Genomic DNA, 12,497 nt, shown 5'->3' on the forward strand with positions numbered 1-12,497 from the left:
CAGGCTGGCCTCGAACTCCCAGAGATCCGCCTGCCTCTGCCTCCCAAGTGCTGGGATTAAAGGCATGCGCCACCACCGCCCGGCTAGGCAAGCTCCTTTAAAAGAAGAAATGAGCTGGGAGCAAGAGTGGCTCTGCAAGGACAAGACAGCCTGACTGTGAAAAGATGCAGACAGAGGAGAGAAGCCTGAAGGACCAGAGGAATAAACACCTCTCCACCTCACACATGAAGAAGCCCTGGGGAGTAAAGACACTGCCTGGACAGCTAGGTTAACTCCAGCTCCTGGTGCACATCACTGGTACCTGTGTAGCCGGGACAGGCGTTGGCTGTAGAGCCTTCGGAGACTTAGAGAGCTGCAAGTTGTCCATCTGCTTCTACGCCGAGAACCTGAGCGTGAGGTGTTAGAGCTGGAGACCCAACTTGGGGCCTTGGAAGCACCATCATCTGGGAGCCAAAAGAGTGCCCTGAGCTGCTCCAGTCTTCTCTGGGTCTCTAGCAGCCTCCGCTTCTTAATAATTCTCTCTAGCTGGAATGAAACTTTTTTCTGCCTGATGTTCCACACTGCAGCCCGAGAAGTGCGTGTCCGCAAGTGCTGCAGCTGCAGCACCCTCTTTTGGCTTTGAACCAGAGGGGATGGTAGAGTCTGAGGATCTGTTGGAAGCCAAGCATCAGGTGCCACAAAGGCCTCAAGTTCTTTCTCTTCTCTACTGTTGTCTTCTTGCTGTGCCTCCTGTAAGCTGGCTAGCCAGGTCTCTTCTCTGAGTAGCCACTGCTGGTCTGGGAACCAAAAACACCCAGAGAGAAGGTCAGCACTTTCTGCCTATGGCTGCCTCGACTCAGACTCTCCAGCCATGGCAGGAGCTGTGAGTAGTGGAATGGATTTGATAGAGTGGTGTGGCAAGTGAGAGCTATAGGGCCTCCCTACTGAAGGGGAAGGAAGGAAGATGTGTAGGGCTCAGTGTACCAGTGGACAAGTGGGGCGGGTGGAAATGCACAGACAAGCGTGCCACTGGAGGGACTCAGCAGAAGGTGCATCATTCTGAGGGGCCATAGAGCAGTCCATTTGCTTATTTCCAACCCCCTTGCGTGAGCTTCTGGTCTCTAAAAGAAGGGACAGAACACCTAGTACAAAAGATTCCATTTTATCACAAAGACAACAAAAGCCAGAATACAGAAGTTTGGCAGCATGGAACTGAAGAAGGCAGGCGAAGCAGACACCTTAGACAAAGGCACCTACTGTCTTTTATCTGCTGACTGTTATGTATCTGGTCCAATTCTGGGTCCTTCTGAACGCTACTCTGCCCTTCTACAGCCTGTTGTCTCAGATCCTCCACATAACATTGCTGTTGCTCAGTCTGGGCTTTGTGGGAGAGCTCGCCATTTCTTGATGTCTGCTGGTCCTTGTCACACTCCTCTTCCAGCACTTTCCTGTGACAAAAGGTCCAGGGTCACCCAAGCAAATCAAACTCAGAACAAATGGGTGGGAGACTTAAGTCCCTCTGAGCATACTCCTGAATTCAACAAGGTAGAAAGAGCTTCAGACATCTGGCAACTTGGAACAAACAGGTGTGTTGTCATAGGCAGCTCATGAAGTCATAGAATAGGAACAGAGAAGAGTCATCAGACTATCATGTTCTTAGAATTGTGGGTTTAGCAGAAACCCAAATTCACTTTCATAAGGAAATTATGAGAGTAAAGCATGTTTTCGTTGTTTATATTTTGTTTGTTTTGTTTTGAGACAGTAACCCTGTGTAGCCCTAACTGTCTGGGAACTCACTATATAGAGCAAGCTAGGCTTGAACTCACAGTTCCACCTGCCTCTGCCTCCTGAATGCTGGGATTAAAGCAAGTTCAACCGCATAGTTCATAAGGAAATCATGAGAGTTAAAGGCACAAAAAGCCAAGTGTGGTGGCACATGCCTTTAACCCTAATATTCTGGTTGCATAGGCAGGAGAATTATGAGTTTGAAGTTAGTTTTCCTGTCTCAAAAATAAATAAGTAAAAGACAGCTAAATTAAGAAGCTTTGTCTAGACTGGGAAGATGGCTTAGTGGATAAAACATTTGTCATGTGAATATGAGGATCAGGGTTTGGATCCCAGAATACATATAAAAGCCAAGCAAGCATGGTAGCTACCTGGAATCCCAGCCCTCGGAAGGCAGAGGATTCCCCAGTACAAGTTGGGTAGTCTAGAATTGGCAAGCTTTGGTGTCAGTGAGAGACCCTGCCTTAATAAAGAGAATGGAACCATTGAGAGACGCTGATGTCAACTTTAGGCCTACACACATACTCCAAACGTGTACATTCATATACACACACAGAGAGAAGCACTTTGTCCTTTAAAAATGAAAGAACTGAAAGAATTAAGGGTTTCTACTAAAATTTCCCCCAGGAAATACAGAAAAAAAAACCTTCAGAAATACTGGAAAGAAAAACTGTTAACCCAAAACATTCTGTACATATATTTACATATATGTAATATGTGTGCTTGTATTACGACTCCAAATCTGAGCCACAGTAATGGCTGAATTATAAACACAAACCCATCAGTGAGGCCTAGATAAACCCAGCTAAAACCCATAGAACATCAGCTCCAAGAAGCAGAGTAGGGATCCATATATTCTGAATTCCCTGGGTTACTCAGTTTTCTTCCCTGGGTGTTTCCCCAGTTCTCAGATTTACAACTTGCTTGTTTGTAGGAGAGCGCTTATTCCTTCTGGGGAAGCAGCAGCTGCAGCAATTCTGCATGGGGCTGCAAGGAAGACTGCAGGATGACAGTGTAATTACCCAAGCTGCCACACAGCCTCAGCCAGAAGGATGCCTCTGCTAAGCACATTTTTCAAGTTCCTTGGGTAGGTAAAAAAAGAAAATAACTACGCTACATGTCTAGATGTGGTACCAAAACCAAGTTCTCATTACTGGGCAGTCAAGGACCTATATCTAGCAATGGTTGCCTTTCATCTTAGGTAACTCCAGCATCCCCTAGGTACTGCCTGGTCACCACCTATTGCCAGGACTCTACTGTACCCTCTGCTCTCTCTGGCAGTTGTCCTCTGCTATCTCAGGGCCTCACAGTCTGCAGCAGGATTTAGCAGTGGTTACTATTACTGTAGCAGCACTGAGAGCTTCTTCTGGGATCTAGACATTTAAAGGTAAGTGCCACACCCCCTAACTCCAAATGAGAAATGCAAAGAGCACGTCTTGGAGGACAAAATTCCTTCCTGGTCCAGATCACTACTACAGGAGAAAATGGCCAATTCCCTCCAGTATAGAAACAGCTCTGGCCCTCTGAAATGCTCCTCCAGGAATAAACGAGGAACAGCAGCCTAGGATGAGGGCAGCCCTGGAGCCAAGCCCAGGTAAGAGTAGAAGGAAAGACTGCCCACAAATCCAGACTGGGTCATGCATTTTCCTCTGCCAGTTCCACCCTCTAGCCCCTTTGCCCAATCACTAGCTTAGGAGCCATACCACCTAACAAGGGCTGGCACCAGATACTGGCTACAGTAGATAGTATAGTATAGGCCCAGCACAACCTATAGGCCCTCAAGCTGGTGCTGAAAGGTAGGGGCAGTCCATGTGAGAGGCTTTGATTCTGAAGCCCTTCACTCTCCTCGGATAAAGAGCATCTTCCTTCTTAGTGTTGATGAAAGATCATGTCAGTGCCCATGGAGCTGAGGATCCTGAAGATTTAAAAGGTAGGAGGAGACTACAGAGCACTCTGGGGAGGACAGCGAGCTGCCTGAGACAAGAGGACAAGGAAGAAAGGAAAGCAGCTTTCCTGAAGCCTCAGTCACTGGGGTCATGGGAATGAGGGTGTGCCCACTCAACTCCTTTGGTCCTTTTCACAGGACCCCTGGAAGGAGGTAGCCACACTCTTAATTTAGAGGTAAGGAAACAGGGTCAGAGAGTAAGTGACTGGCCTGAGATCACACAGCCTTTATGTGGCAGGGCCAGGTGTCAGTCTGTTTGCCCAATTCCAATGCACCTTCTGTATCCAGAGCTCTTTACGTTGCAGTGTTGTTCCCAATAAACTCTGCACTTTGAGAAAAACCAGGTCTTCACTCTGTCTTCCTAACAGAAACCTTACCCAAAACAAAGTCTCTTTCATAGCTTCCCCACAAAACAGGAAATCCTCTCTGAGAAAACAAGAACTTTGGCCTTAGATCCTAATTCTTCTTGGCCTGGATATCTTAGTCAGCTTTTCCAACTTGCCCTTCACTCCACAGGACCCCAAGACCTAGGATCACACTCCCTTAAACCTCTGCTGTAGCAAAGTTCAACCTGTGAGCACTCTGTGAGGGTGCATTGCTCACCCCCACCCCAGTCCGACAGCTCCCACTATCGTGTCAGACCCAAGACTGTCTTCATCTGCCACTGACTGTTCCTGACCAGAAGAACATGCTGTGAATCCTGACTCGGAGGCGCTTGGTGTTCTTGCTAGTGATCTCACTGGTATCAAGTCCTCTGCTGAACTTTCCTACAGTTAGATATGATGGTGACGGTACAGGTCAGTCTAGCTAAAAGGAACAACAGAGCTTCCAGGGGCAAACCCAAGAAGGAGATTCTGTATAAGAAGGATAATGAACTAGAAAACCAGCTGCTGTCAATTGCATATAAAACTAACTCAGGAGTTCAAAGTTTATCACAAAGCAGGTGAAGCAGGAGTAAGAACAAAATCTCAAGATGCTTTCATATTGTCCTCGTAGGCACAGCTATGCATTGTTGGTTATGAGAGAATAAAGGAGAGATGAATTTTCTAGAATCCAGAGGAAGCTATATAATCTGGAAGCTAACAGAAATATGTAGTATGAGCTCACACACCGGGATTTAAAGGAACTGTGGGGAAGTGAGGTTTAGAGCAGTACCAAAGATGTCTGCTAACACTTCCCAGTTATATCTTGTCGGCAGGGAGATGCATGTCTTTCAGAGAGGAGAGATGAAATACCAAGCAGGAAGCAAATGAAGGCCATGGCTACCTGAGTTACAAACTCGGCATTCAGTTCAGCATTTTCAGACTACTCATGGTCAGTTTTTCATTGCTGTAGCAAGCACTTGAGAGAAGACGCTTGAGAAAAGGATTCATCTTAGCCCACTAGTTCAGAGGCCCCACACCTCCACCGCTTGGGCATGAGCATCACTGTGGGGGATGCTGCAGAGCGGCTCACCTCATGGTAAATGGAAGGTTAGAGAGGGGAATGGGGGAGAACGATGCACCCCCAAGAATGCACCTCCAGTAACCTACTTCCTCCAGCTTTACTCGACCTCACGAAGGTTCCAGAACCTCAAAGGGTATGCCACAAGATGGAGCCTGCGGGGAACCTTTCATTTTCAAGCCATAATACTTGCTCATGTCAATCTGGACCAGATGTGATCAGACCTTCGTTGTTAACAAGCCCTTCCCGGTTCCATTCCATTATGGACTAAGAAGCAAAGCCAGGAGACTCCACTGGTACAGATTCTCACCTCTCCTTCCAAAGGACAGGACAGAGACCCAGTCTTGAGGCAGTGACATCTCCGTCCAAGTCCAACCATTCCAAAGAGCAACTGCTGCCAAGAGCCTCTCCAACCTGGGATAAGGAAAAAACAATGAGCCCAATGGAGCATGCAGAAGCTTCCCTAACAGCCACTCAGAAATCGCAGCCAGGCTTACCTTAAGCCTGTTGTGCCGCAGCAAAGCAGCCTCAGCTGGGTGATTAAATCGGAACTTCTGTGCTTTCCCCAGGGTGATGACAGCTCCTTTGACACACAGACAAGAGTTCAGTCCATGATTGTGCTCTGAGTACATACTGTTAGATAAACTAATGCCTACAACAAGGTGATAATTTTGCTAAGTTGATATGTATTAATTATACATCTTGCAATTACAATCAGATAAACAGCAGGGCAAGTTTCAGGTAGCATAGTCAGAGAAACTTCATGAAGAGGCAGACTGAGTTCAGTTTCAGAGAATAGGATTTGAATGGATTAATACTAGAGGCATACTGACACCAAGTCTTTACAGCACACTAAGAACTTCAAAAAACAAACAAACAGACTTCATCCAATCCTGCCTTATGCTCCCATTATCTCAGATGGAGAAACTAAGGCTCAGATAAACAAGCACAAATTTCCACGAGTCATTCTCTACTCTTCGGTCCTAGAAGGAGGATTGTATTAAGAAGTCTTCGGGTCTCGGTGCAGAGGTTGATTAACACATGATTGAAGCTTGCTTTATTGAGCTCTGTGGGGTCCTGAGGTTGAGGATGTTCATCATTCATCCAGATATACACAGGGAGGTAGACAGTCCTACCTTGAGTCAGACGGCAGGAAGCAGTGACCTCTCGGCCATTAACTGTACAGCGTGCCCCTTGGGTAGGCCGGAGAATGACCACCCCACAAGTGCTAGTGATTGTGCAGTGGTCCCTCTCAATCCACTGGCCCTGAAGGACTAAAGAGGTGTGGGGGAGGGGTAACCTGAGTGGGGAAGCCATTCAGGAGAATGACTCTTCCAGTTTTTACAAGATCCAACCCAACAGCTGACAAGGAAAGAATACCCACCACCTGAAACCACCCAGAGCTCAAAGTCTCCCCCTAGATAAGCCTCCTCCTTCCAACTTCCAGACCCAAAAGCTAGCAGCAGAAAGAGAAGCAGACCCTTAATGCTTCAAAGACTCCTTTTCTCTCCAAATCCAGTAGTAAACTTTTTAGGCACAAATGCTGCCTATGTGTCAGACTACCCACCTATGTCCTGTTCCTGGTCTGAATCAATCCTTCCTATTTTTGTTGTCCCCTCCTGTGGGGGGAAAGAGAGAAGACATTTCACAAAGAATACACAGAGACGTAGCCCTGCCCGCAGAGCACAGTCCACACTCGTGTGTGATTGGGGTCTTCCCATACCCATCTCAGCATTGTCAGAACCATTCCTAATTTAAGTCTGGGCTGTCCTGCCTTCCATCCACTTGCTCTGCAGTCCAGGAGGACAGAGGGAAACAGTAACACTATAGGAGTACACAGCACTGACTATGTGCAAAGCCCAGCAAGTGCTGACAAACTCTGAAGTCAAGGAATAGATACAGCTGTTGGTCAGAAATTCTCCAGTAAGGCTGGGCAGTGGTGGCGCATGCCTTTAATCCCAGCACTCGGGAGGCAGAGGCAGGCGGATCTCTGTGAGTTCGAGGCCAGCCTGGTCTACAAGAGCTAGTTCCAGGACAGGAACCAAAAGCTACGGAGAAACCCTGTCTCAAAAAATCCAAAAAAAAAAAAAAAAAAAAAAAGAAAGAAATTCTCCAGTAAAAGGGACAGACATATACTTCATTCTCATAGCAGCTAAGGTTAGTGTGGCCTATGTTTGATTCAAGAGACTCAGAGACTTTCTATGAGACTTATGAATTGTTACCTTCTTGCTTTGCAGAGGAAGCATAACAGATGCCAAATTCTATGAAGGGTAAAGCACAAATAGGGGGAGATGCCTCTAGAGTCAAAAGGAACTGGAAGAGAGTAGAAGAAAGCATAGGCAACCAATGTTAATATAAGCAAACCACTGAATTAGTAGAAGACTAGGGCCTTTGGGCCCCAGGATTATGGCAAATCTACTATAGACCATACACTCTATTAGGCAGAGATGCTAACTTGAAGGCCCATCGTCACCATTTCTTAAGTAGACATTTGCTATGTCCCAGGTATTATGCTGAACATTTTGTAGACATCTTCTTGTTTGCTTGCTAGTTTTTTAAAAAAATGTTGTTTTTGTTGGTTTTTTTGAGACAGGATCTCTCTGTGTGGTCCTGGCTGTCCCGGAACTCGCTCTGTAGACCAGGCTGACCTCAAACTCACAAAGATCCACTTGCCTCTGCCTCCCAAGTGCTGGAATTAAAGGCATGCACCACTACCACCCAGTTTTTGCTTGCTTTTTGAGCCAGTAACCACTGTGTATCTTGGGCTGGACTTGAACTCTCACCTTCCCGCCTCAAATCTCCCAAGGGCTGGGATCACTAGCATTTACAATTATGCTTGGCTTTATTTAATACTTTAACACTCCAAATGCTGGTATTACTATTTTCATTTGCCTGTCTGTTTTGTTTTGTATTCCAAGACAGGTTTCTCTGTGTGTAGCCCAGGCTGGCTCTCATGGACTTCACTCTGTAGACCAGGCTGGCCTTGAACTCACAGAGATCTGCCTACCTCTGCCTCCCTAGTGTTGGGATTAAAGGCGTGCACCACCACTGCCCAGTTTACTGTATCCGTATTATAGGCCAGAAATCTGAAGCTCATAAGGGAGTAAATTGCCTAGAAAACCCATTTGCTAAGTAGGAAAGCTGTGGCTAGAGCTCAGGTCTCTGAACCCCCAGCCCATGTTTTTTTAGCCTCACCATAACACTGCCCTAAGTGGGAGGTTTTCTAAGTGCCCGAAATCACCACTAGGCCACACTTTCAGGAACAAGAACAGGGAGACCTCGTAGGTTTCCCAAGACAGCATGTGAGAAGAATCCTGGGAGCAAAGAAGTTCTGGTTTGCCCTGTGCCCCTCTACCTCTCCTCCCTGAATACAAGTCAATAGTTGCCAGCCTCTACCAACACGGACCAGGGAGGAGTATCATGGCTGATCTTGGTTGTCGACTATATCTGGAAACCACCAAAACCCCAGCAGCTGGGCATAGGGTTTTAGGATCCAGCCAAGGAAATTCTTCTTTGAGGTGAGAAGACCCACCCTGTGGTGGTTTGAATGAGAATGTTGAATACTGAGCCCCCAGTTAGTGGAACTGTTAGGGAAGGATTAAGAAGTATGGACTTGTCAGAGGAGGTATATCACTGGGTTTTGAAGTTTTAAAAGCTCACACCAGGCCTAGTCTTTAACTTTTTTAACTTTGCAACTTTTAGATCAGATGTGAGCTCTCGGCTACTGCCCCAGTGCCATGCCTATCTGCCTGCCTGCTGCCTGAGGGTCATGAACTAACCCTCTAAAAACACAAGAAGTCCCCAATTAAATGATTTTTTAAAATAAGTTGCCTTGGTCATGGTGTCTCTTCAGAGCAACAGAATAATAACTAAGACACACTCTAAATCTGGGCCACACCTTCTGTGTGGCATGGAAAGAAGCTCCTTGGCTTTTTGCTCTCTTGTCCTCACTCCTGCTGGCAAGCCCATCTGTTCTGCTGCTAAGGCATTCCTTCCCTGGTGTCACAACCTACTTCTTCAGGATTCCAAGTGAGACTTAAGATCAGATGGGTCCCTGTGGACTGAACAACTACTGGATTCTTCTGGGAGGCTGCCACTGTTTGACCAGCTGTAAGCCACTCTAATAAATTCCCCCTCCACACTCTCATTTTATCAGTTTTATTTCTCTGAAGAACCCTAACTAATACAATAGGTTAAAACTCTTCATGTTAATTTAGGGACTCTTGACGGTAAAGTACATTCCCCCCAAAAGGATAAGGGCCACATAATATCGTGAAACTATGACAATAAGGTGATGAGCTCTCAGATAACAAGCACTTCGGTGGCCCTTTCTTTGCTGTTCTTACTTTTGCCTCTTTCCACAGGCAGTTGGTGACCCTTATCACAAGGTACCAGCCCTCTCTGCTCCATCCACTCTTCCTGTCCCACCGAGGAGCTTTCCAATGTGGCCCAAGAGAAAACTGCTGGCAGTGTATTACCAAGGGACTAGTTTCAGGTCTGTGACCAAGCAAGCAACTAAATAAAAATGTAAAGACTCTTGGATCACTATTATTGTATAGTTATTTAAGCCACAATCAAAACAAATCATAAAAATAATATGGGGATGGGGCTGAAGAGATGGCTCAGCGATTAAGAGCACTGGCTGCTGTTTTTTTCAGAGGACCTCAGTTCAACTCTCAGTACCCACATAGCTCACAACTGTCTGTTTACTCCCGTACCAGGTGATCCAATGTCCCCACATCGCCTCTGTGAGCATCGGGCACGCATAGGCTACACAGACATATATACAAGAAAAACACCCATAAAATAAAAAACACAAAACAAGAACAAAAAAGGATATGGGTCCATAAAGTACAGAAATGCCAGAATTAGAAATTAACTAGAATGTTGCTTCAGTGGTCTACCAAGGAGCAGGGAGGCTCTGAACTCACTAAATGAGAATTAGCAACCCTGCCTCCAGGTCTAAGATTCAAACATAGCCATGGCTCTTAACCCTCTGCTGCTACCACAAGCTTTCCCACCTCACATCTCACTTCCTCTCCTCACTCCAGATTCCATCAGTGATTCGGAAAAGTTCCACCCAGATGGTGACGTTTTAACAGATCTGGTCTCTTCTGATCCCTAAGCTCTCCCTATGGTTCTGAATGATGGAAAGATCTAATTAGTTCTGGTATTTAGATGTGTTAAGGTAAATTAGGCAAGCACTTCTGCCTGAAGCGTTTCACTGAGACAATGTATGTAAAATGCAAAGCACACCAGAAAGTAAATTACTTGAGCTTTCCACCTGAGTGCTCAAAGGACTTACTTATCCCATGCACACCGAGGAGCTTGGCTAACATCTTTCCAAATATCCCAAACAGCCTGATTTCTCCAGAGATGGCAGCAATGCACATATCTCCTACTTTGATTTGTTCTTTTATAATGTCTTCTATAGACATTAATGAGAACAGAATTGAAGCTTCTGTAAGTACAGGAATATTGGCCATGTGAAATATGTTTTGCCATCCACAGGACTGTCCTCAAACAAAAGATCATTTTTGAAGGGGATAGGCAGGTTGTCAACTCTTCAAATTGTCCATTTGGAAATGATGGCTGGCCAGGGCTCTTATTTGGAGAGCCTAGACTTTTACTTGACTTTTACTTTTTCTAGATGAATGCTTATCATCACCCCCTTACCACCAGTTCCTTAGACCCTCCCTCATGCGTTCTGCTTCCTCTTTATCCCCTCTTCTTCTCTAGGAAGTGCTGTGATGGAGATGGGGATGGGATGGAGGGGAGGCATTTGTCCTTGTTGATTCCCAGGTTGAATGAAAGACAGTGTGGGAAGAAAACTTTCTAGTCTCTTGAATTTGCTCATGTTTAAGCAACCTGTATTTGTAGTTTAGAAGTTCTCACATTGTCTTCTTCAGAAATAAACTGGCCTCAGACTCAAAGGAGCTTCCTGGGTCACCTTCCTGAGCAGCAGGGACTGCAGGCACATGGCACTCTTCTCAGCTTATACTAATTATATTTCTGAGGTTAGGATTGTGCTCTCCTTATTGCACTCCTGTGCTCCAGGAAGCCAGAAAAGCAGTGTAAGAGGTTCCATTCTTACCTTAACATGAAGAAATTCAGGAACAGAAATAAACGAGTTACAGGAAAGCATCAGTTGAAAACAAATAATCATTCTGATCGCTGGCTTCCTCTAGCCATTGGCACAAACCCAAACAAACCCCACCCTGTGGCTGGATCAGACTCCTGAGCACAAGTCCCAAGGCAGCTCTGAGCCCTTGGTCTGATCCCTAAGAACATGGCTATGACGTCAGGTTTCCTCCCTTCACCTTTGGGCCAGTGCTCAGGAAAGGGGGAGCTGCACCAGCCTCCTCACCTTGAGGTGATAAAGCACGACACCTGTGCTGAGCACGTCATCTTCCAAAGCCATCAGGTGTGGCAGGCTGGAGTCGATGACCACCCGAGCCCTCCTCCTGTTGATGTCCACACCGTAATGCTCCATGATTGCCTGCCAGTCATTCCATTTCTGTGCCCACTCTCGAGCCAGCTGATCCATCTGCAGAGGGACAAGAGATGACAGACTCCCTGTGTAGGGAGCAGACTGGAATCCACTCTCACCGTTGCCCAGTCTTTCATTCCTCATGCTCCCTAGAGAGGCCCCTGTACCTTCTCATCTGTGAGTGCTTCCTGTGTTTTAACCTTTCTTCAATAAGCAAGTATTACTTTCATAAACGGAAGCTCCTCCAATAAATGCTTACATTTTTCTTCAATGAGCATACATTGTTCTTTCAACTAGAAAAAAATGAATGTGCCATGATTTGGACATGAAATGCCTCACAGGCTCCTGTTGTAAAGACTTGGTCCCCAGCTGCTGTCATTGTTTTGGGAGGTGATGGAAACTTAGTAGGTGGGACCTAATTGGAGGAAGTAGGTCACAGGAAGTATGCCTTAGAAAGATGTAGCATGTCCCTGGCTCCTTCCTGCCTCCTTTCCCATGTCCCAACTGCCATGAAGTAATTACTTTGTTGCATTATGTTCCCTTATCACAGGCCTGCAGCAATGGGCCAGCAACTATGGATCATGAAAACTTAAAATCTGTGGAAACTCAAAGCCTGTATGTGATTGGATGTGTGCACTTCTTCCACTCCCATTGTTCAGTCATGTGTTCTGTGTGTGCAAGTGTACGCACAGGTGTGACTACATGCAGAAGCCAGAGAGGTCACTGGGTAATCCTATTCTACCTGGCTTTTTACATGGGTTCTGTGGAACTGAACTCAGGTCCTCATGTTTGTACAGCAGGATTTCTTACCCACTGAGCAATGCCCTCGCCCCAAACTAATCTTTCTTCCTCTCA

The 12,497-nt window shown here is 46.2% G+C and overlaps 1 protein-coding gene across 5 annotated transcripts in view; it reads right to left on the reverse strand.

The window, feature by feature from the left end:
• Stard9 (StAR related lipid transfer domain containing 9) overlaps positions 1-12,497 on the reverse strand; it is a 92,208-nt gene that overhangs the window by 27,807 nt on the left and 51,904 nt on the right. For 3 of the 5 annotated variants that reach the window (XR_009057700.1, XM_057780398.1, XM_057780399.1), the window contains exons 1-5: positions 6,289-6,700; positions 5,650-5,735; positions 5,463-5,566; positions 1,237-1,427; positions 302-776 (exon numbers count right to left, since the gene is read on the reverse strand). Coding sequence is in view for 4 of the 5 variants with exons in the window: in XM_057780398.1 (XP_057636381.1) it covers positions 302-776; positions 1,237-1,427; positions 5,463-5,566; positions 5,650-5,735; positions 6,289-6,469 (1,037 nt within the window). In the remaining variant the exon portion in view is untranslated. The other 2 variants (XM_057780400.1, XM_057780397.1) reach the window with 2 other exon arrangements.

The sequence above is a fragment of the Chionomys nivalis genome, chromosome 9 (genome assembly GCF_950005125.1).
Source record: "Chionomys nivalis chromosome 9, mChiNiv1.1, whole genome shotgun sequence".
NCBI lineage: Eukaryota > Metazoa > Chordata > Mammalia > Rodentia > Cricetidae > Chionomys > Chionomys nivalis.